This window comes from Macrobrachium nipponense, chromosome 1, assembly GCF_015104395.2.
Source record: "Macrobrachium nipponense isolate FS-2020 chromosome 1, ASM1510439v2, whole genome shotgun sequence".
Lineage (NCBI taxonomy): Eukaryota > Metazoa > Arthropoda > Malacostraca > Decapoda > Palaemonidae > Macrobrachium > Macrobrachium nipponense.
Window position 1 is genome coordinate 138335877 of NC_087200.1, and position 25769 is coordinate 138361645.

Consider the following 25769-nt stretch of genomic DNA (forward strand, 5'->3'; position numbering starts at 1 on the left):
CATCTTCTAGCTAAATAGGTTAAAAAAGTAAACCGACATGTTTTTACATTGCAGTACTGCATACCCTTATTTGCTATGGAGAAAAGATCAGCAAAGAAATATACAGGCAGTCCCTGGTTATCGGTGGGGGTTCCGTTCCTGGGGGTGTGCCAATAAGCGAAAACCGCCATTAACCAAAACTCGGTGATTTACGTGCCATCGATAACCAGTTATCGGCGCCATAAGCACCCTTATGGAGCCATATGATACCTTATGGCGCCAATAACAGGAACTCATCCCATTATGGCGCCATAATTCGCTGATTTTAGGGCGCTGGACAAGCATCATAAAACCGGATTGCCGATAACCGAGTCCACCGATACCAGGGACTGCCTGTAGTACTGCTAAATTTAAGCTGCAGGTTGTACCTAAACCTGGGAAATCAATGTTCAAGCTTTTACTGACTATAAGTTATTAGTATCGTAATATAAAATGCAAACATTACGAATATGCATCTTTTCCATGGATCTTTAAAAAAGTTATACTTTACTTTACTGTATCCAGTAAAATATAAACAAAGCGATCAATGTTTTGGTTTGGAAAAATCAGCTGAGGGCACAGGTAAGTTTATTTAACTCAGTTCAGAGCAATTTTCTTGTTCCTAGTTACCCTAAGTAAATATCTAGAAACTATTTTTATGGGACAAGTTTATTTTTTGTTATATGAAGTGTTTTTAAGTCTAAATATAACTTACATGTTTTTAAGTCTAAATATAACTTACATAAGTCTTGTTGTGAACTAATTTAGTTATATGTAGGTATTTTTTTAATAGCAGTGGTGACTCATGGCTATCATTCATAGGGGTGATGTTTATTAGATAATTCATTTTTAATTCCTTGATATTAACTGCATAAACACACACACACACACACACACACACACACACACACACACACACACACACTCTCTCTCCCCTTTCCTTCTCTCTGCCGAGGAAGGCAGCAGAACCCCTTCCAAAAGCTACTATTTTGAATTTTACTCATACGCACCTTCTACCTCCAACCTCCCCTCCCCTTTGCGCAGGCTGGCTACCACATTATTACTGTGCTAGCAAAATTAGAACTGCTGAGCACCGCAGTTCCACATATTGTTTCAATTCACTTGTTTTTTTATTTACAAAAACAAAAGAATGGTAATAATTTTCTAAGGATTATTGATCTATAATCCATAATTTCTCATATTCATGTCTATATTTATAATTTTGTGCATATATATGAAATCTATAGGGGGTGCTGCAGCTCCACAGTACCTACTGATGAGCCGCCACTGGTTAATATATGGTGTTGGGAGCATGTTTTTTGTGTAAAAGATATATCAGGTTCAATTCACTGTTTTTCCCCTATTTCATCATAATATGAGCTTTATGTATTCATCTTTTATTGGCGTGAAAACAACAGTAAAATGTGTTCTTTCATGCCCAGATGTTTTATTAAATACTTTTTCTCTCCACTGCTATTTACGGTAAAGTTTCATCCATGTTGCTAATACACATTAATTTATAGTCATTAGAGGCTTGAACATTGATTTCACAGCTTCAGCTACAACTTGCAGCTTAAATTTAGCAGTATATTTCTTTGCCAATCTTTTCTCCATAGCGAATAAGGGAATCCAGTACTGCAATGTAAAAACACATCAGTTCTACTCTACTTAACGTCATTTGTAACAAATGCAATAAATATTTACTACTGTATGATGGTTGAAATGCTAGCAAAACAGTTGTATGATGCATGCCACTTAAAATTAACTTCAAAATTAGGTCTTCAAAGCATGATATGTGAATATATATGGTAACCAAAAGCTAACCTATGCACAGATGGTTTTGTAATTTAGCAGTCATCTTATACTATAGATGAGATAAATTCATGAAAATTTGCCATAATTTTTTACCTCGTCTTATCTAAAGGTCATCTTATATGTGGAAATATACGGTATGTAATTACTTGGTAAGTTACTTTCATAAAAATAACATTTTATTGATATTTTGCTTTTTTTTATATTAATATTATGTGAAAATTATTAAATCAACAATGTAACCTGTACATACACAAGAAAATATCAGATCATAAGTATGTATCACAATACCTGTGTTTCTGTTTGAGCAGCTTGGAAGGCATCTTCTAAGATTTTTTCATACTTATCCGTCACTTCCTGCAAAACAAAGGTAATGCTTTTCATCAATACTGTAAAAGAAAAATTATGTCTATTATAAACAAAGTCAAATAATTCTTACACTGTATGAAAAACAGAAGTCAAGAGAAGCTAAGGGAAATGAAAACAAAATGGCCATACAATCTATTACAAATAAAAATCTACAATATAAAATTATCATTACTAGTATTATTATTATTATATTATTCAGAAAATGAAAGCACTTCATATGGAATAAGCCCATAGGGGCAATTAACTTGAAATTCAAGATTCCAAAGAATATGTCTTCCTTGAGAAGAAGTAAGAGGAGGTAAAGGGAAATACAGAAAGAGATGTTTACCTTTACTTCTTGTTTGGTGACAACACCTTCATTCATTAGTTTCTCTGCAAACAATTCAACAACAGGCTTGAGTTTCCTTATTCGTGTGTACATAAGTGGCTGGGTGAACATAGGTTCATCAATTTCATTGTGACCATTACGTCTGTAGCAGACCAAATCAATGACAACATCCTGAAAAGTTAAATCAATACAATTCACAGTAAACAGTAGGGTGAAAATATTACAATTTAGCTATTTAACAGTCAAGAATTTCTTCAAAACTACTATGCATCATAAAATATACCAAGAAATCTAAGCAACAGCCTAGGAAAAATGGGAACACACATAAAATGCAATAAACAAATACCTTGTGGAAAGTGTTGCGCCAGTCAGCTGCTACATTGCAAACATGCATTACAGCTTCAGGATCATCAGCATTGACATGGAATATAGGAGCATTGACAACCCTGGCAACATCTGAAATAAAATATAAGAGCATTGACAACCCTGGCAACACCTGAAATAAAATTGACATACAACAATCGATAACCCTAGCAAAATCTGCAAGAACATAAAGACAGCATCAATAGCAACCCTAGTAACATCTGAAACAAAATGTAAGAGCACTGACAATCCTGGAAATATGTGCAACACTGGATTTAAGGGGGCCGGCCGGAACCCTTATATATGGGGGTATAGGGCGAAAAATGCAGTCATGAAAAAATTCATGGAGCTTCATATGGCAACTGAGAATACATATACGAAATATTTTGTCAAAATTCCTCTTACTTTCGTAGTTACAGGGTAATTAGTTAACGTAACTCAAAAGCCTAAAACATTGATCCGTACAAGAAAATGCAATATTTCTTCTGTTATCGTAAATTTTGATAATTATTGTCAAAGAAATTGGGAGAAATGGCATCTGTAGACATTCCCCGAGTCGAGAAGGGTGACTTCAGTCAGCTACCAAGTTCAACCATGATTCAGTGCGAGCACAAACCTCAAGTAGTCTACACGTTCGAGTTTCACCTCTGACATACGCTTGGTTTTACTTATGCTTATCTATGTTTCGGCAAGAATTTCATCATGCCAATGAGGAAAAGACAAGGAAAACATCTTGCTAATATACAGACGAAGAAAAGTCGCTCAAGTATTATTACAGAATATCATAATATACGCGTAGTTAGTGAAGAGAGAGAGGAGGGTTGCGTAGCAACGCCCCCGTCTTGCCTGACGTACACGTCGTGCTGTGCCCAAGGCTACGATCTTTGAGCAAAGAGATCTTGATTTATGATAAATAACGTAGTTTTGGTTTTTTAATGCCCAAAATGGAATATGAAATTCATAATAATCATGGTTTATTAACTTGTCTTTGTAAAAATACAGTACACCTTCGAGTTTCACCTCTGACATTCTCTTGCTTTTACATCTGTATATCTTTGTTTCGGCAAGAATTTCATCATGCCAAAGAGGAAAATACAAGGAAAACATCTCGCTAACATACAGAAGAAGAAAATTCGCTGTAATAAGCCGAGTTAGTGAAGGAGAGAGAGAGAGAGAGAGTTGCGTAGGAAGGAGTGCCCCATCTTGCCTCACGCAGTGCCCCAGGCTACGATATATGAACAAAGGGATCATCATTTATGATTAAATTATAATAAATAAAATAGCTTTGGTTTATTAATACACAAAAAAGAAATATACATTCATAATAATCATTATTTATTAACATTGTCTTTATAATAATATGAAGGAAAACTTTGAACACCCGTATCTCAAAACTATACTTATTGACCTTCAAAATCTATCTTCTCACTTAGTTTTAAAGCTATAACATTGGAATTTGGTATATAACTCAGAAAGACATTATAGAACAATAAATCAAGCCCTCTTTTCCAATTTTTGTTTCGTCTTTTTTTTATAAATTTTTTTTTCTTGATTTATAGGGTTTATTTTTTTACCATATTGAAAAATTCATATCTAGCAAAAAAAATGACTTAGAAAAAAAACTCCTCATTCGATTGGAGGTCTACATAAGGTCTATATACGGTAGTAATCCTAGGTCTTAATATTAAATATCAAGGGACGAGATAATTTGAAGAATAGTTATTTTCGGGATAAATCGCCCTGGCGTCACAAAACCGAAGGTCAGAGGCGAAAATCATATGCGGTTTGGAGATGTCCCAAGTAACCTTATTAAGTGGTATGAATATCAACAAAGTCCTGTCCTTAAAAAATGGCATTAGCCGCCCGGCCCCCTTAACCCTTTACTACCGACTGGACGTATTTTACGTCGACATTTTTTGTCTCTCGTGTGCCGACTGGACGTATTTTACGTCGACATACAAAAGTTTTATTAAAAATTCGCGGAAAAATACTTTTAGGCCTACCAGCCGAAAACTCTTGAATCACGCGCCTTGGGGGATGCTGGGAGTTCACGGATCAAGGTGTTGTTTTGTTTACAATCGTTACGCAGGCGCGTAAGCGCGAATTTCTTTCTTGCCGCACTAAAAAGTATCTGTGACACATCTCAGAAATTATTTCGTCACTTTGACATAATTTTTGTACCATTGTAAATTAGCCGTTACATGAAGTATTATATATGAAAATGTGCGCATTTTTTATGTAGAATACAACAATAAAATACTCATGATTGTAGCTTTTATCAGTTTTGAGATATTTTCATATAAATAATGATAATTGCCAAAATTTCAACCTTCGGTCAACTTTGACTCTACCGAAATAGTAGAAAAATGCAATTGTAAGCTAAAACTCTTATATTTTAGTAATATTCAATCATTTACCTTAATTTTGCAACTAATTGGAAGTCTCTAGCACAATATTTTGATTTATGGTGAATTTATGAAAATACTTTTTCCTTACGTCCGCGCGGTAACTCTTCCGAAAAAATCACATGCGATTGTGGTAATGTTTGCACCATTTTAAAATTAGCAGTTATATAAAGTTTTATATACGGAAATGTGCGCAATTTCATGCACAATACAATTAAAAACAACCCATGGTTGTAGCTTTTATCAGTTTTGAGATATTTTCATATAAATAACGATAATTGCCAAAATTTCAACCTTCGGTCAACTTTGACTCTACCGAAATGGTCGAAAAACGCAATTGTAAGCTAAAACGCTTATATTCTAGTAAAATTCAAGCATTTACCTTCATTTTGCAACAAATTGGAAGTCTTTAGCACAATATTTCGATTTATGGTGAATTTATGAAAAAAATGACATTTTCTTTACGTCCGCGCGGTAACTCTTCCGAAAAAATCATACGTGCGATTGTGGTAATGTTTGCACCATTTTAAATTAGCCGTTACATAAAGTTTTATATATGAAAATGTGCGCAATTTCATGTAGAATACAACGAAAAATAATTGAAGGTTGTAGCTTTTCTCATTTTTGAAATATTTGCATATAAATCACGATAAATAGAAAAAAAAACCACTTTCAGTCAACTTTGACTCTACCGAAATGGTCCAAAAACGCAATTGTAAGCTAAAACTCTTACAGTCTAGTAATATTCAGTCATTTATCTTCATCTTGAAACAAATTCGAAGTCTCTAGCACAATATTTAGATTTATGGTGAATTTAAAAAAAAATCTTTCCTTCCCTCCGCGCGCAGATTCTCCGCCACAAATCTCCGAAATTCGTACGTCCCATTCTCGGAATATTTGCTCCGTTTCATATTAGGCATTTCATAGAGTTTTATATATGAAAATGTGCGCAATTTCATGTAGAATAAAAGAAAAATCTTTGAAGGTTGTAGCTTTTCTTATTTCTGAAATAATTGCATATAAAAAATATATATATAAAAAAATTTGACATTCGGTCAACTTTAACTCGTTAGATATGGTCGAAAACTGCAATTGTAAGCTAATACTCTTACATTATAGTAATATTTAATCATTTGTCTTCATTTTGAAAGAAGTTGGAAGTCTCTAGGACAATATTTAGATTTATGGTGAATTTTTGAAAAAAATATTTGTTTACGTCCGCGCGTTACGAATTCATGCATTATTTTGTGATAATATTTTCTCTGTGTTGCTTTTATCGTTTTACAATGTGTTATATACCAAAATGATCGCAATTTAGTGTAAATTACAAAAAAAAAGTAACTTGTTACCTTTAACCGTTTTGCGCACAGCGCGATTTGAATACAATTACGTATATATGAAATTTCGTTTTTGCGCTATCATATATCGCATTATTTATATATGATAATGATAATTTTTTTCATTTCTGATGGTTGCATACTAAACTTCAGCCAATGACAAAAAAAGGAGCCAAAAAGGAACTCTTAATCTTGAAAACTAAGCACGCCGTGATTTTTTGAAAAAAAAATTTTTTTCCCCCCATTTTTTCCGTTCCTGCGCTCAATCTGAAACACCTCCAGCACGGGAGACAATTTTTTTTACCGCTTCGGCGTTTAAGGGTTAACCTTATGTACTTATAAGTCCATATACATTTATTGCACTATCTTTTTAAACATTGAAAACAGCTATGATGTTGCGTGATTCACAGAAAAATAACGCCTTTTTTTATATAATCATGAAATTTAACCCATAATTGCTCCAAATTCTTAGTTCCCAAGTATCCATTCCTCCCTCTTCGAACTTCAATTTGTCATTTTTATTTTTTAGACATAAGGTAGTAGGTACACTTGAAAAAGTTAGCCTACATAAAACTAGTTATATAATCTTTTTTGCCATTATCTTTAATACTTTTACAGCTTTCACCTACATTTTACTATAATTTACGGTGCTTACAGAGCTTGATATGGTAATTTTTTTAAATCTGTAACTGTAGCTACAATTATACTGTGCATTGTTTTTCTATGTATGTATTACTGATATATATACTACTGGGGTGCAACTCACAGCCTACCTTGCAATGTACAATGTAATTCAGCCCCACAGCAATTACTTTGTGAGTTTTACCTTTCATCTTTGGTCTCTTCCCACTTAGCTGTTAAAATCCTTTAATCTTACCTTCCTCTTATTTTCCCATCATTAAAACCAAATCATCCAGGATAGATCTCTGAGCCTACAAATGTAATCTTATGGTCTAACTAAACTAGTACTTTATATAGCTGTAATATAAAAAAACTAGTAATATTGCCAACTAACTATAATTTCCTCTTTTTATTGGAACAATACTATATTGATTTTACATAATACTGTCTTTATTTATATATTCATCAAGTTCCATATTTTTGTGATTCAGTTATACATTATACTGTAATTAAATGGTGAAAACCAACTTAGAAAAAAAAAAAAGTATATCTTAGTTTTACCAGACCACTGAGCTGATTAACAGCTCTCCTAGGGCTGACCCGAAAGATTAGATATTTTTACGTGGCTAGGAACCAATTGGTCACCTAGCAATGGGACCTACAGCTTATTGTGGGATCCGAACCATACTATATCGTGAAATGAATTTCTATCACCAGAAATAAATTTCTCTAATTCCGCGTTGGCCAAGCCTGGATTTGAACTTAGGACCACCCGATTGGCAGCCAAGCGGAAAAACCACTCGTCCAGCGCTTCGGACCACCCGATTGGCAGCCGAGCGCAAAAACCACTCGTCCAGCGAGGAACTAGAAACAATTCAAGATACGAATGGCCACACGGAAAGTAATTCGTGTGTACGTAGGGTAGTGTCTGTACTGTTTCATTAAAAATCATGGATTAAAAACTAAATCTCACTTTCTGAGCTTTTGAAGATACAGTGGAACCTTGACATACGAAAGTCACTGCTTACAAAAAATCCAAGTTATGAAAGCACAGCCGAATATTTTTTTGCTCTGCATACGAAAATAATTCAGGTTACAAAAGGGTGTACTGTAAAGTCCTGAGATTCGCCCAGACCACCAAGAACTATTTTAAAACTCGCACGCCTCTAACTCTGTAGACTCGCCACCATCCTCCCACTCTCCCATTGGTTCCTGATGCTAGTCACTGCAGTAAGATCCTGCTCTCCTATTGGTCAGCATCTATCCCACCATGCCTCTATGTAAAGGCATCCTCCGGCCACTTCGTCGCACCAGCGTTATCGTACGAACGTGGAATTCGTTCGTTCACATATACGTATTTCGTTTGTTAACGTAAATTCGTGATAGTGATTTTGCTTTCTACTTTATTTTGTTGTGTGAACTTAATTATATCCATGGGTCCCAAGAATGTTGCTGAAGTTCATGGAAAGAAGAGGATACTTTCTATGGAGACAAAGATGGAGATCATTAAAAAGTATGAAGCTGGCATGCGGTTGAGTGTGATCCCTAAAGAATATGGCCGAAATCCGTCGACGATAAGCACCATCCTTAAGCAGAAGGAAGCCATCAAAGCAGCTACACCTTCCAAGGGCGTCACTATTTCGTCCAACAAGAGGAGCCATGTGCATGATGAGATGGAGAGGCTGCTTCTTGTATGGATAAAAGACAAAGAAATTGCTGGCGATACGACAAACGAGACGGCAATCTGCCACAAGATCGGTGATCTGATTGCCCAGGCTGAAGACGACGGAGGAGAAGGGACATCGACGCCAACCCCAGACATCAAGGCTTCTCGTGGGTGGTTTGATAAATTCCGTAAACAGACTGGCATCCATTCAGTGGTGCAGCATGGGGAGGCTGCCAGCTCGGACACGAAAGTGGCTGAAGCATTTTAAGACATTTGACGAGATGAAGATCAAGGAAGGCTACAGTTCTCAGCAAGTCTTCAACTGTGATGAGACTGGCCTTTTTTGGAAAAAATGCCTCGTCAGACGTACATCGTGGAGGAAGAGAAGACGCTATCCAGGCATAAGCCTATGAAAGACGACAGGCTTACGCTCGCACTATGTTCCAACGCCAGTGGGGATTGTAAGGTGAAGCCTCTACTTGTGTATCATTCGGAGACTCCTTGAGCCTTCAAGGCTCACAAAGTGCTAAAGGAGAAGCTTCCAGTGATGTGGAGGGCTAATGCGAAAGCCTGGGTAACGCGACTTTTGTTCACCGAGTGGGTAAATCTGTGTTTCGGGCTAAAAGTGAAGAAATTCTTTGAAGAGAAGTGCCTCCCTCTGAAATGTCTACTGTTGTTGGACAATGGCCCTGCTCACCCTCCTGGCCTCGAGGAAGATATCCTAGAGGAGTATTCTTTCATCAAGGTTCTTTATCTTCCACACCAAGAGGAGCTTACGACAGATGGCCTGAAGGAGTTGGAGGCCATGCAACATAACGTCATTCAAGAAGAGTTCTCTAGCAGCAGCAAGGAGGAGGAGGAGGATCCTATGACAACGGCAGACATTAAGGATTCTCTAACTGATTTTCATAAAGTGCAATCATCTGTAGAAAAGAGACACCCCGAAAAGGCTTACACAGCTCGTATGCTTGCACAGTTTGATGACGTTTGCCAGAGTCGTTTCAGGAACATTGTGAAAAGTAGGCAGAAGCAATCTTCCTTGGATAGTTATTTTTTAAAGAGGCCTTTAGTAGTAGTAAGCAAACACTAAGATCCAAGTGATACAAAAAAAAACAGAAAGTTGATAGTGAAAAAATTGAAATTTTGTATAAAAAAAAAAAAAATTTAATTTTACGTTTTTTGTAAAGTTAAGTGTTAATGTTTTCTGCCACTTGTTAATGTGTTTCGTAAAGTTTAGTGTTAATGTTTTTGTTTCGTAAAGTTTAGTGTTAAGGTTTTTGTTTTTGATGTACTCTTGCCCTCTCTTTATTCAAAGTCGTTGTGTACCTGCCTGCATCTGCATATTTAACTGCTCTTGTGAATTTGACTCCTGGGTACTTCACTGCTTCTGCAGTTTCTGCTTACTGACACTGGTATCTTTAATTCAGCAGAAAGGCACTCAGCTTAATTGTGCCTTAGTTCATTCAAAGGGTTTGCATAGACCTTCCGCTGGATTGGTCCCTTCTTACAGACTTTTGCAAGGCTCAATTGCAGTGGGAGACATCCTCGCTGGATCTTTCCACATCAATAAATGCAAAATTTCCACTATTCTATCTGCCAAAGCTGGGCCAAACAGCTTGGACAGTAGATGCCATACTCAAGTCTTGGGATGGTCTGGACTCCAAATGCATTTCCCCCACTGCCTGCTGAGGCATCTGGTGGTTGAGGGTGTCAGTAAACACTAATGACTCATATCGGTCCCATTTTGGTTGCAACAAGAGTGGTTATCTGGCCTCCTGGATCTACTAGTGGACTTTTCCAGACGTCTTCCTGCTTAGAAATCCTTCTGCTTCTTAAGCTGTTCCACTTCCTCTGGCTTTTCAATCAACCCTGAGCGGTGCTTCCTGAAGAGGGGGAAGAGACATCCTAATAGGAGATGTAACTTCTCTACTTTGCTGTGCAGTCATATCTTCATCATCATTCATCTGACTGCACAGCTAATTCATCCACATCATCTAAAAATCAACATTCATCACCGGTGAGTACCCGTATGACTTAATCTCATTATTTATTATGTATTATTATTACAGGTAGTACCCAGTCCTATTATATACGTACAGTTGCCCACCCATAGTCGCGTACACACGATTCGCAGACTCGCCTATTCACGGATTTTCCTATGGAACCTATACACACATTATTCACAGAAAATTTGCCTATTCTTGGTGTTTTTCACCGAGAAATATTAACAAATTACAGGCAGTCCCCAGTTTACGACAGGGGTTCCATTTTTGAGACACGTCATAAGCTGGAAAATCGTTAAAAATCCCAAGAAAATCTTACTTTTAATGCTTTGGGTGTAATAAAAAATATGTAAAGTGCATTTTTATTGCATTTTTATCCCAAAAATCTTCAAATAGTGATTATTTTGCATTTTTGGAATCCTATTTCTACTGCCAGATTGGCGTAGTAAGCACTGTAACCCTGGAACATGCGCCTTAAACCTGGAAATAATTTCTGATGAATATAATTGAAAAGCGTTGTAACCTTGGAACGTTGTAAGCCAGGGACTGCCACTACTGTATTTTCATATTTTTGTGACTAAATGCACTTTCTGTGATAAAACTAATAATACGTACTCAGTTAAATACATTAAGCATTTTTATTTTTTATTTCTTTATTATCAAAATAGGCAGTTCAAAGCATTATTTGAGGGGTTTTAGCTATTTGCGGGGAGTGTGGTACCCATCCCAAGCAAATATACGGAGTCTTCTGTAGTAAAGGTAGTGTTCGAATTACAATAATTCACCTTACGATAATCCCATTTTACGATGGGGTTAGCAATTAGTAATACCGATACAACAATATTTTGGAAATATTTTTAAATTTTGCTCGTAACAGGTGCAGCCCGGCAGCGTACAACCAGGCAGCAAGAGAGACAGACAAAATTACAATAGCCTAACTTTATCCCATCTTCTAGTTGAATAAGTTAAAAAAAAAAAACAGCAAAAGAGAATTATGAAAGTTTTGTTTTAACGTTTTACTCGTTTGATAAATGTGTACAGCCATGAACAACAGAACGAGAAACAACGTTTTGCTAAGTACAACTGAATTGGGTAACAACATCCATTTGGTTTGTATTTCAACCATCGTACAATAGTAAACAATTACTACAGTTGTTATAAATAACGTTATGTATAATAAGACTGATATATTTTTAGGTAATAAATTTGTTCGCTATAAATCAAAGATCAGCAAGGAAACATACTGCTAAATATAAACAAAAGTTGTAGCTGAAGCTGAGAACACTTTTCGAGCTGCTAATGTCCGTTACTGTGCATCAGTAACAAAGATAAAACTCCCGTAAACTTATCCAATCAAACACAACCGTAGATAAAGTTGAGAGAGAATCATTTTAATCAAAATTTCAGGGCTTGAAAGAATACAGTTTACTACTATTTTCATGCAGATAAAAGATAAATAACGTATCAGTAAAGCTCATACTACAAAGATATAAAGTGAAAATAGCGAACAGAATCACGTAATTTTCCTTACACAATAAACACACCCACAAAGCAATCTGTTAATGAAAAAAATAATTTAGTTCCCAACAGGACGTATAAAATTCATATTTAGACTTCAAATTAAGATGTCTTATAATGTAAAGATGACCTTGACTCATATAAGTAAAGTATCTAGATATTCTTTTATGCTAACTAGAAGCAAAACAATTCACTCCGAATTGAGTTAAATATGACGAAATATACTCGTATTTGCCATCAGCTGATTTTCAAACCAAAACATTGACCGCTTTGTTAGTATTTTATGATACAATACACAATATGAAAATACATACAATACTCTTTAGAGTTTAATATCATTTGTAAAAGATTTACAAAGAGATGTATATTCATCATGTTTTTATTCCATAATTATCTGTAGGCGTCAGCAGCCAGAAGGTATCGCTCAATTATACCGAGATCGGTCTGAATCAAATTCCAATTTACCATGGTATCTATCATCGTATACGCTAGGCTAACTTGTTAATGTTATTCAATTTCTCTTAGTACTAAAATATCATGAGCCAATATGCATTGAACCTAGAGAATTAGCTGAAATTATGCATGTTCGAATTGTGCGATTCCCCTTTTAATCTGCGAAGCCATTCAAAGTCTGCAAGTCACGTATCAAATCTATTGTATTTTCAAGTATTTTAGATGTGGGGAGGGTTTGCTGGTATCTGAGAGGAGTGGGGGGGAATGCTTTGAGGAAAAAACTATGATTCCTCCAAGAGGGAATGCGAGAGAAAGATTTCCTGCTCAACCATTAGCTAAGACGGAAGGTTCCGCTTCAAGCATTTGTGACGTCGTATTGCAGTGTGTATGAATGATCGGTATCATCATCATCGCCATACATATTATTCAGATCTGCGAAGTGTATTCTGATCATCCGCATCATGTATGCATCTGCCTAGAAGTCAAAGAGGAAGACCTATTTTCTTGAAACTAAAAAGTTTGCCCTTAAGTTAAAGAAGAAGAAAGAAGCAAATTCCATTTTGGCAGCAGTCGACAACAAGAAATCCGTCATTGCTGAACATGAAGTAAGAATTTTTTCTAGGTTAACTTGTTTTCACTAACTTTTGGCATTTGATAATTTACTTTTTTCTATTGTTGAAATAGGTTTTGATGAAAATGACTAGTAAAAGTGACTAACAGAGAAGCAGATGTGTTTGAGAGAGAGAGAGAGAATCGTTCAATCTACACTTTTCAAGAAACTGTCATTTCATGTTGAATTTTTAATTTTTATCATTTCTTTTAAAGAAATTGTAATTTCATATCAATTTTGAATTTTAGAGAGAGAGAGAGAGAGGAGATGAGAGAGACGAGAGGAGAGAGAGGATGAGGAAGAGACGGAGAGGAGAGAACGAGGAGAGAGAGAGAGAGAGAGAGAGAGAGAGAGTCGTTCAATCTTATCTTTTCAAGAAACTGTCATTTCATGTTGAATTTTGAATTTGTATCATTTCTTTTTAAGAAATTGTAATTTCATATCAAATTTTGAATTTCATATCAAATTTTGAATTTTCATCAGTTCTCTTTTTATTGTAGAATAAATTTATATGAAAACGATTACTACATAGTGAATGTGCCAGACAAAGAAAATGAGACAGGCACTCGTAACCAAGTTTGTTAGGCCTAACAGGAGTGAAGACATGCATGATCCGCCAGTAACCGAAACAGTTCACAAAGCCTTCCTTCAGCTGAAGAACTCTTCACGGAAGATTAGATAGAGGAGTTTGAAGGTTTTTTTTGGCAGAAGGTAGGAAGAGGAAATTCCATGACTGTATCCTACAGTACACTTGCACCCAATGGTGGCATTGTTTACATGTGGGAGTTTTCACCATCCTGTGTGTAATTTTAAACTTTTTCAAGTTATTAAAACCTTTTTAATGTTTTATTTATCCATAAACAATTTCATATTAGAAAAATTTACAGTACAGTACATAGAAAGTATTGAAAATGGGTACTATAAAAAAATTTGACTGGGTAAGTTGCCTTTTGCCTTGGCCCTAATGGAATTATTCCCATAGGGTATGTTTCAAAATCTGCGAATTTCCAATTCTGCGAGGCCGTGAATTGACCAAATTCTTGCATAATTGGGGATCGTACTATACTGTATAGTGAAGGGTACGCTACCCTATAAGTAAAGATGGTACTGATTACCCTAGTGTAGGCTAGGCTATATTCGAGATACGATTTTTTCAACATACGATCGGTTTTTCGGAACCCTAACCCCATCATAAGTAGGAGAATACCTGTATTAAATACATATCATTATTTAATCTTAAATCTTATTACAGTAAAGCCTCAATTCAACGGACCTGGAACCAACAGACAAAATCCGGCCAAGGGGAGTTTTTTCTTTTTTTTTACTCACGTGACAAGCCTATTGTTACTGTTATGTCACATTACTCATGCAGCGCGCATATTATTTGTTACTCATTGAATCACACATTTTACCATGCATCATGCATATTTAAATGTAAAGTGGACCCCCCGAATTTGCATTCTCCAGATTCGTGGACTCACATTTGCGGTTTCTCTCTGGAACGTTTCCCTGCATTATTCATGGAAAATTTGCCTATTCGCGGTATTTTTCTGTGAGAAATATTCAGAAATTCCTGGTTTTTTTATCAATTTCATCATAAAATGCACTTTTTGTGATAAAACTATTAAAAAATCCAGGTATAAAAATTTGTAGTGGGTTTTTCTTGAGTTTTATTTAACAAAATTGGAGATTTAAAGCATTTTTATAGGGGTTCCAACTATTCACAGAGGGTCTGGTACGCATCCCCCGTGAATACAGGGGGACCACTATATTCTGTATATGTACACAATAATTATTAATAAACAAAGCCTAGTAGTTCCAGAACTGGTTGTTCTTGCAGGCGCCGATCATAGCACCAGCTTGGAGAAAGGAGAAAAAAGCAACACACTACTCTCCATGGCGGTTGAAGAGAGACTAGTGCATCACGAGGTTCCAAACCTGGTCAGTGACCGATGTCCACCTCATATACGCATAAGTTGCCAGATGACACAGATTCCTTGCTTTAAAATCTTTGTTTTTTACCGTTTTCCAGTTTGGCATAAGAAGATTATCCTATAGTTAAAAATGAACGTTAGTTAGTTATGAAAAATACAAATAGATTAAAAAATTTGTCATTTCGTGAACAGTATAATGGTGGGAAGTAATTAAAATTGGATTCACTCTTCAGGCCCAAAACCCTTGGCTCATGAGAGACTCAAGACTCTCCACCACCACCACTTTCTTTCACCAGCACACTGCCATTATCACCCTTTTTAAGTACCAAAACTGCTTTGGGGTTGGGTTTATTGGCTTCCATTTATAAATTTGGTGGAAAAAACCAAACAGGCTGACTGCCTAAATATCGTCGGTACTGTTTAAAAATAAAAGAAATGACAAAATTACAATACTCATAAAGGAGGTGTAATTTTATTTTTTATTTCTTTCAAAACTTACAAGTTAAAATTTTGGGAAGTCTTCAGAGTCATAGCATCTTCAACACAGGTGAATATAGTAATTTTAAGCCATAAGAGAAATAACAGCTTGTAAGTCTGTTTTTTTTTATCTAACCTCTGAGGCAAAGAAGGGTTAGACACTTATAAGTTTAATATGAAAAATTCATATGCTACTAAATTTCTTTATTAGTGTTTATTCAAAAATGATATTGTTATGATACAATAAAGTTTGTTCATACTTACCTGGCAGATATATATATAGCTGTATTTTCTGAAGTCCGACAGAATTTTAAAAACTTCCGACACAAACGCAGTGGAGTGGTCAGCCAGGTGGTTAGTACCCATTCCCGCCGCTGGGAGGCGGGTATCAGGAACCATTCCCATTTTCTATTCATAATTTTTATTTCCACTGTCCCCTGAGGGGAGGTGGGTGGGTACTTGATTATATATATCTGCCAGGTAAGTATGAACAAACTTTATTGTATCATAACAATATCATTTTGTTCATGAAACTTACCTGTCAGATATATATATAGCTGAATCCCACCTTTGGAGGTGGGAAGGGACAGAATAGAAGGATTTTGGGAAACAAATGCATGCAGATGATTTACATCTTGGTTCCACCTGTTTTAGCATAGCTGGCTTCGTGGTTACTGCCACGTAAGTCTGCTTGTGCTACTAGAGTTGCCAGCTAGGTAAGAGACCTATATAGCTGGTGCAGCTCCAGATGAATCTTGTCAATAGGGGCGAGACCACGACGTGACTAGACCATATTGACCATACCATGAGGGCTAAGAAGTAAAATAAATATATATATATATATATATATATATATCACCACCTGACCAACCTAGCCAAAGTTAAGGTGTTTTAACTAAGGCTTAAGAGTTAAGAAGTCGCCGTTGTCGGCGACTCAACAACTAAATTAAGAGCTCTTCCTAACCATTTTCTACAGGATAGGATGAGTGGTACTTCTTGCCCCCAAGATTGTGTCTGCAGACCACGTATGGCCCTAGCGAGCAGCAGATCTCATATGCCATCTTCACATCTCGCAGGGAGTGTGAAGTGAACACAGAGTTGCTTCGCTAAAACATGGTACTCAGGATGTTGCTGAGTGCCATGCTCTGTTGAAATGCTTCCGAGGCCGCGCCCTCACCTCGTGAGCATTCAGATAAAAAGATTTCAAATCTTTGTGTAAACACAATGAAGGAGCATTTTTGAAAGAACTCCTTAACACTAAAGCCAGGGTGTTCTTCGATATGGGCAAGTCTGGTCTTTTTCGGAACACTGCAGATTGCCCGAATGACTTCGACTTTCTTGAGTTTTTATGTAGATAAAACTTGAGAGACCCGACAGGGCACAGGACTCTCTCTGGCTCCTGCCCACTAACTTGTGCCATCCTTGCTTCCAAGCTCCTGGCCCAAGGACAAAACGGGTTTTCCATTCTTAGGCCACAACGGAAGGCTTAGAGAGCACACCGCCTTGTGTTCTCTAAAGCCAAAACTTGTGACGATGGCTTAAAATTTCACTAACCCTCTTTGTCATGTGATCAGGCCTTCCTGATCACATGCAAGAAGTTAACAGGTAGGAGAGGTTCGAATGCTTTGACATCAAGAACTTCAGACTACGTCTAAGTTCCATATTGAAAGCTTCGATCTGGACATGCACAGTCAGTCCGTCTGTACTAAAGTCAGGTGACCGACCAGTTGACCAGTCAGACGAATCAAGGACAGCATGGCTGTACCCTGAAGACCATAAGGCACTATTCTTCGCTGAAGGATGAGTGTCTGGACTGCCTGGGCGATTCAATCTAAGCAAACCTTGGGGGTGTATCAACGCACCCAACGTCGTCAGCGAATCAACTCCTGACTCGAGCTTGTCTGGTGCCAGGAGCAAAAGCGAGGAGCAAAAAGGCGATTCAGTCCCGAAGGAAGAATGCCTGACAGTCCAACCTGGTCTCATGTTACACGATCATCGGGGTGTATAAACGCAACCGACTTCGTCAACAAGAAACTCAGGGCTACTATATGTCGCCTGATCTCGCACGAGTGTCTGACTCCGAGAAAACAGGTGAGACAAAAAGTAGATGGTGAGCGAGTTTCGAGATTCCACAGAACTCAAAGATTGTGAAGGGCTTTGTTGTTTGACAGACGCAAATCTCAGAGCCCAAAGGCCGTCAACAACATATTTGCATATTCTTTAATAGTTGTGACTGCCAGCTTATCCCATTCTTCAGACGGAAATGGAAGACGGTAATCTTATTCCTGTCAACATCTCGATAGTCTGAACGTAGTCAGACTCAGAGCGGAGAGGTTATAGGTACCTTTCGAGTTAGAGTAGACCGACTCTCTCGGAAAAGGTCCTTGGAAAGTGAACTAGGAAGTATGTGACCTCTGTGAATCCAGGATCTTGAAGGCCAACATGGGGTGATCAGCGTCATTGTCGCTCCCTGTGACGTCATAAATCCTCTTATTACATTTCCTAAGCGATTGAAAAAGGGGAAAAGAGACTAAACATCCATCCCCGTTCAATATCATAGGATGGCGTTTAATGGTACCGATCCCGGATCGAGAAAAAGGGAGCAGAGAAGAAGAAGCCTCTTCGTCCTCAACATATCGAAGAGAAGAATGAAAGGGCGTCCCTAAAGTCTACACAACTCTCAACTTACTTCTAAAGAAAGATTCCACTCGGAAGTGAATAGTTGCTGCCGTCGATCGAGACGATTCGTACGGACTTTTGCAATCCTGTAACGAACCTGTAGAGGATCGTTACATTCTACGCCTTTTGTTATAATAGGCTCTTTCTCGTAAACTCGAACAAGGACAGAGAGAAGATACTTCTTAAGATATGAGAGAGCTGTGGAAAATCAGAGTTGATCTGGACCACTGGTTCCCAAAAACTCGTTTCGAGGACTGGAGGGACTACCGAATCGCTTTTACTTCTTTCAGATTAAGATCCAGGACATCTGAAACCCTATCCAGATGTCCGGCACCTTCTTTCTATCACCTCAGGTGATAGATGCACTGAGAGATGTTCAGAATCATTCCTAGATCTAGAATAATATTTCAGTTTCCCGGTAGGAAAAAAAACTGTGGTCTGAATTGCAGTCTATTCGGGGAAACAAACTTCTTCAGGAAGGAAATGGTCCCCAGCAAGCTCATCCATTCCCTCCCCGAGTATGCTTACTTCCCTAATAAGGCTGCGCTTTGCCTAAGCAGGAGAGCAAATAAAAGTGCAATGTTGCGGTAGACTCGTAGTTCCATACCGTGCGGTAACGAGCACCGAAAGGATTAAGAGATAACTCTGTTGAACATAGTAAGGCAAAACGAATGCAACGTTTATTCATACACGTAAGAAATCCCCTCAATCTTAGGCTAAAGTCCGTGATTGTAGGACAGAGAAACAGTTAGTCAGTCAATCCCGCAGGAGAGACGTAACCGTCAGCACAGAGATACGGTTAGTCAGTCAATCCCGCAGGAGAGAGAGACGTAACCTACCGCGCATGACAGCGCACGATCTGTTACTGGCTCGGTTGGACTGGAGGACAGACAAAGCGTGACAGCAGCAGCCAGCAGCTTACGAACGTCGTCTCTTAACTTTATGTCTGGGTTGCCAGCTACCCTATTCTACGAAGAAATAGGTCCGTTATTTTTTGAGCAGAAAGACTCTCAAGCTGGTATATTTAAGCGAAACAGAAAACGCTAAATATATAGATGCGTTTGTGTCGTCAGAACACTACCATACAACGGTAAAAGATAAATCGGAAACTCCTGGAAGGCTGCAGGGAGTAACGATTAAATGTCCTTAAAATAGACAATAGACATCTCGGTTGCCATCCGAAGAGGTAACTACAGCAAGCGTATATGACTTGAAACCAACCAGAAGTAAAATAACGCAAGGTAAAATATGAAATTATATCACAATAAAGTTTGTTCATACTTACCTGGCAGACATATATATAGCTGAATTCGGAAATACAGCTACATACATATCTGACAGGCAAGTTTCATGAACAAAATTTAAGAGAATCGAAGCAGTCAGCTCAAGCTCTTATGTTATTGGACATAAGCGTTCATTGACGTAGTCTACAAGTCTATTTCTTGTACGAGTCTGCGAATGACGAATGAGAGCTCTTCCGAATCTTGTCAATAAGAGCTTATTCGCTTACGCAATATCAAGTTAATGAGATGTTTGTCAATGAGAACTAACCCATCTACGGACAAAGAGATATTTTATCAATGAGGGGATACCCACTTACTTGACAAAACGAAAGTATATTGTCAATGGGGGAAAGTCACTGAATTGACAAAACGTAATCCAGGAAGTCGAGCATTTAATTTTCCGATTCCCGTCTCAAACGAGGAAGGGGCAAGAATCCTGTTAAGAGACTGGGCTTACGGCAGCTAGAACGACGATGTTCAAATCGGCAGCGTAGTCCCGACTAGAAACTAACAAAATCTATCATCTGAAAAACCCTTTTCAGATGGGCTAAAAAGCTTGCAAAATTATCCTGGGAAGAGGAAGAAACTCTCCAACCAGCTTCCTCTCCCGTATCACAACTAATGCCTGCTAAAGCTTAAAATTTATTGGCAGTATGGCAAAGGAAGTCCTGTCTTGCGCTTTCCTGAAGAGCGTCCTTTTGATGAGTGCCTTTGCAAGAATCCTACTGAACGTTGCCGAGAGTCCTGACGTGCAGGACATCGAGCCTTACATAACCCGTAACTGCCTTATCGCAAAGTCTTGACTGCGGTAGTGGCAACTTAAATTTATTGGCAGAATGGCAAAGGTTGCGGTAGAGCAAACGAGATCTTCCCTTGAGCTTTCCTTAACTCCATCCACTGGCGCGCGCGCTCGGCGTCCACCGGCGTGCGCTTGGCGTGCACCCGCGCGCGCCTGGAGTCCATCCGAGCGTCCCGGGCGTCCGCTCTCAAAAGCTTCCTGCTACTATGACTTCTTTTACGTATTTTCTCGGTGGAAAGACGGACACGAGTTTCAGGCGACGTTCGCCTTCTTACTTCTCACTGAAACGCATAACGAGAGAGAGAGAGAGAGAGGACGTGAAGCGTCCTCTTCTATAAAGCTTCTATTTAGAGGGCGCGAGTCCTTCCGAAAGCTCCAACCCCTGTACGGGGAGGACGCTTCGGAGGACGAGAAGCAATCTTTCAGGATTCGTGCACGCGCACGCACTTTGGCAGTCTGGGGATTTTCATCAGAAACTGCCGAAGGCACGCCAGATCGGTGGGGGTTCCTTGTAACCCTCCTTAGGCTTTCGACATGCTCCCTCCCCGGGTCCTGGGAGTCAAGCAGAGGTCCCGGCCTAGAGGCGAAACGAGGCAGATCTGACGCACCCTCCACTACACAAGGGGTATCACTGCACTTCTGCACTTCACTTTTACTCTCTAAAGCAAGCACTTTCGATTCTAAGTTATGAATCGAAAGAGTATCAGAGAAAGGGCAATTCCTCTACAGACACTGCTTAGGGCCCGAAGGCAACATTGCAGGGTTAGGAGTAACAATTACAGAAGTAGCACTTCACAGCAATGAAGGAGAGCGAGCACCTCTCGTAGACATATTCATAGCCCGTAGGCCATACTACAGGGTTAGGCAAAATAAAGTCTACAGGAAGGTTAGCAGGTTCACTACCCTGACTTTTGTTACTGATTAATTGCGTACATACGAATCATACGTCTTCCTTACGGAATTAGACATGTTTACTGATTAATTGCGTACATACGAATCATACGTCTTCCTTACGGAATAGACAAAGTCTCACACTCCTTACATAACAAATCTCAACAAAGAAGCAAGACCCATACCCCTCGTACATACCAAGTGCGGATCTACCGAAGCTTTCGGTAGCCACACCCTATCTTTGCAGACAACCCCGTCTGAAACTAGCCTAACTAGATTCAGATATTTTATGCAAAAATGAATCAAATTCAAATCAATTTAAGATAGCGTATGCCTAGCCACAAATCCCACAAATCCAAGTAAATAAATCAAAAGACAATTAGGATACTTAGCGGCAATGAAGTTTCCAAAATCCTAAGACGGAGGTACTGAAAACAGGTGTATTCAGCACCGGCGACAGAAAAATTATGAATAGAAAATGGGAATGGTTCCTGATACCCGCCTCCCAGCGGCGGGAATGGGTACTAACCACCTGGCCGACCACTGCGTGTGTCGGAAGTTTTTAAAATTCTGTCGGACTTCAGAAAATACAGCTATATATATATCTGACAGGTAAGTTTCATGAACAAAACATTATGTAAAATTACTGTAGATTTGGCAAGTTGAAGCTTATCATGTTCATTATCATTCTGCTTCCAAAAGGATTTACAAATATGAGCATTAGGAGCTTTGTTTAACCTGGTCTTGACAGATGGCTTTGTCAGTTTTACAAAGCAAAATTAGGCAAAGGTAAAACAAAAGGATCTGAAAACAAGAAAACACAATAAAGCACTACAAAAAGATAATTAATGATGGCAAACCCCTGTAAGTAATTAGTCATTAGATAAAATCTGAACAATTCATAGTGCATAAGTTTTAATCATACCAATCTCTTCAAGCTACTCACCAGTACAGTATGGGGATGATCGGGACATACGAGGATCTGTAGTGAAACCAATCTGATTGTTGACCACTATGTGAATGGTACCATGAGTAGTGTACTGGGGCAATTCTGATAAATGGAAGGTTTCATAAACAATGCCTTGGCCTGAGAAAGCAGCATCTCCATGAAGCAAAATAGACAGAACCTGAAAGCAAGCACAAATGTCACTGAAATGGTATTATGGATATTAGAAGACATCACCATTCTCATTTTGTCTAATTTCAATAATTACATCAATGACTATGTAGCCATTCATGTAGTGCTTAGCAACCTGATCCTAACAGCAATGCATTCATACCAGAATTATTAAGTAATTCAGTTAGGACACATTACCACATCTCTAGGCTATTGATGGGTAACCCAGAAAGATGTATCCTTAAAAAAATGGCAGAATGACAAACTTTCTTAAAATCTGATGTTATTGGATAAAATTTCTTTGCTTGTCCAAAACATGCTATTCTTTTCAGGCTAAAATCAGCCATCATTAAATGTTTTAAATTTAATTATACAAAGCTCTGCACTCTACAAACATATGGACTGAATGACATTATGCAGCTATGTCAAAAAACTGCATCCCATGTTAAAATAACATAAAACTACTATGATGTACGTATTATTTTTCATGACAAATGCTATAATTCGACCATCTAATTATTGTTAGATTCACTGCTCCACAAAGTTGGCCACTGGATGGACATCATATGCCACACATAGGATGGTTTCTGTAATACTTTATCACTAATTTCATTTCACTTCCTACCTATTGAGAGCTTGTACACAACCTTATCCATTATGCTAACTCTTTCAAAGTAGCTAGTCACATTCCAAGTCATTATAATGCACAAGTAAAATACCTGGGTCATCCACTGTATTACACACTTAATGATTTCACTCGGTATACAGCTACCCACTGCTTACTACCTCTAAAGACACATCAATACTAATAGTATTCAATCACTTAATTCTTACCTGTGAATGTTGCCAAAGCTTGCTTTACTCGACCCATACATATTTACGGCTGATATTCAATACAAGAAAAACCTGTTATCCCATCCTGAACCTAATGCCTTTCATGTTATATCCCAGCAAGGTCTATGTTATCTCTTTTACTACCCCAAAAATTAATCGCATCAATAAAATGTGCAAATTTTATTTATTCAATTCATATATTCCAGTAAACTGTAACTTATTTATTATTGTCTATATTCAGTTTTACTTCTAATTCAATTTCTTCTTTCATTGTATATGAACATTTATTGTGATGAAGCTTTCTACATAAGTTCATTACAGCTCTTTCACTAGTTACATAAGAAAGTGTGCTCTTTATTAATCATCTTATTAAAGTGGTTTTTCTACTTATATGTCCTATAAATAATGACATCACTTGTAATTTAAAAGATTTCCATTTTTTAATATCTTACCTTATTTCCCTCAGAATCACCATGATAAAACTGCTCGGCTCGTGTTTTTCCCTGAACAACTGGGTTGCAGGCTTCAAGATGTGAAGGGTTGGCTACAATAGCCAGGCGAATATTCTTGTTCGTTACTCGATTAAGTCGTTCTTGATATGTTCCTAAATGGTACTTAACGTCACCTGATCCCTACAAACATAAAATAAGGAATCAAAGCTTCAAATTCATCTTATCTTAAAAGAAAAATTTATACTACCATCAATTAAAATATCATCAATAAAATGTAACTAAGTAATTACCTCATCACCAGTATCTAGACCAATAAACTGTGTGAATATGTGTTCCAGTGGCTTCCGACACACATTTGACAGCACATTAAGTCTGGCCTCTGTGTGGCATTCCCATAACAAAACTCTCTACGCCCAGGGAAGTAGATCGATCTATTACCTGTTGACAAACATATAATAGTAACTTCACTGCTACTTTAGATGACAAATATAAACTGACTTATTTTATGCAACTGTGTTCTTATGCACTAGAATCTTACAAATACCCAAAGTAATTTCTTGACTCTCATACGAATTGCCAAAAAAAGATTTTTTTTAAATGAGGTAAAAACTGGAGCTAGGCAAAGTTTAAGATGTTGGACGAACAGAGACAGAAATTTAAGGGTAAAATGCAGAGATCAGTGTACCTGGGGTGTACAGGATGCTGCAAAGCCTTTCATACCCAGAACTTATGATAATATTAGGTTCACAAAGGTTCAAGTCAAAACACAGAATTTCTCAAATATGCCCATAAAGTTAAAATACACATATTTTTTTTGGCATAATGGGCAAATTTAACAAAGTACAACCTTCCATGCATTAAGTGCTAGGAATATTTTTGCTACTATCAATAAATACAGTAAGTTTTGCCAGAACACCAAATCAATGTTATATGATGGCCCAAAGGGTTTGTTTTAAATAAAAATTACATCACCTTAATTAACTAACACCTCCCTCCAATACTGTGTGATACAAAGAGCCTCTACCAAATTTCTCTAACTATGCCTCTCTTGCTCTCTAAGGCATAACATACCGACCAATCCCCAACTCCCTCAAAGCTCTGATTCAGGAATGTGTTGGCCTACCAAATAAAGTTTCAAGAGGTCCACTTAATGAAATGTCTTGCAATTGTTGAAGATTGTAAATAAAAGAAAATTCCTTACCCAATACCTCCAATTGTTCAAAGTCCTTTTATTTACCTACTGAACATTTGTTACCTCTATTTTATAATCATTAAATATCATCATGCTATCTTATACCTAATACATATTCTCCTAGTGTTATTATTTTCAAAAACTCTAAAATGCCTATACAGTGGACCCCCCTATTCGCGTTCTCCGGATTTGCGGATTTCTCATGGGAACGTTTCCCCGCATTATTCACGGAAAATTCGCACATTCGCTGTATTTTTCTATGAGAAATATCCACAAATTCCTGGGTTTTTTTTTATCAATTTCATCATAAAATGCACTTTTTGTGATAAAACCATTAAAAAATCAAGTATAAAAATTTTGAGTGGTTTTTTTTTGAGTTTTAACTAAAAAAACAGGCTGTTTTTAGCATTTTTATAGGGGTTATAAGCATTCGCGGGTTCTAACTATTCACGGAGGGGTCTGGTACGCATCCCTCGCGAATACAGGGGGATCACTGTACATTGTTTAAATATCAATACCCATTTTCCTTCCCATCAACTTACACTTCTAATCTGTTGACAGGAATTTTGCAAATTTTGAGTTTATGGATTTGATTTCACAAAAAATTA

At 37.6% G+C, this 25769-nt stretch overlaps 1 protein-coding gene across 1 annotated transcript in view; it reads right to left on the reverse strand.

Moving 5' to 3' along the window:
• The window catches only part of LOC135219682 (2-oxoglutarate dehydrogenase-like, mitochondrial), a 446325-nt gene that overhangs the window by 185470 nt on the left and 235086 nt on the right, over positions 1-25769 (reverse strand). The window contains 7 exon segments of the mRNA XM_064256630.1: positions 2122-2187; positions 2528-2698; positions 2874-2983; positions 22513-22693; positions 23970-24149; positions 24260-24343; positions 24345-24407. Of these exon segments, the coding sequence (XP_064112700.1) occupies positions 2122-2187; positions 2528-2698; positions 2874-2983; positions 22513-22693; positions 23970-24149; positions 24260-24343; positions 24345-24407 (855 nt within the window).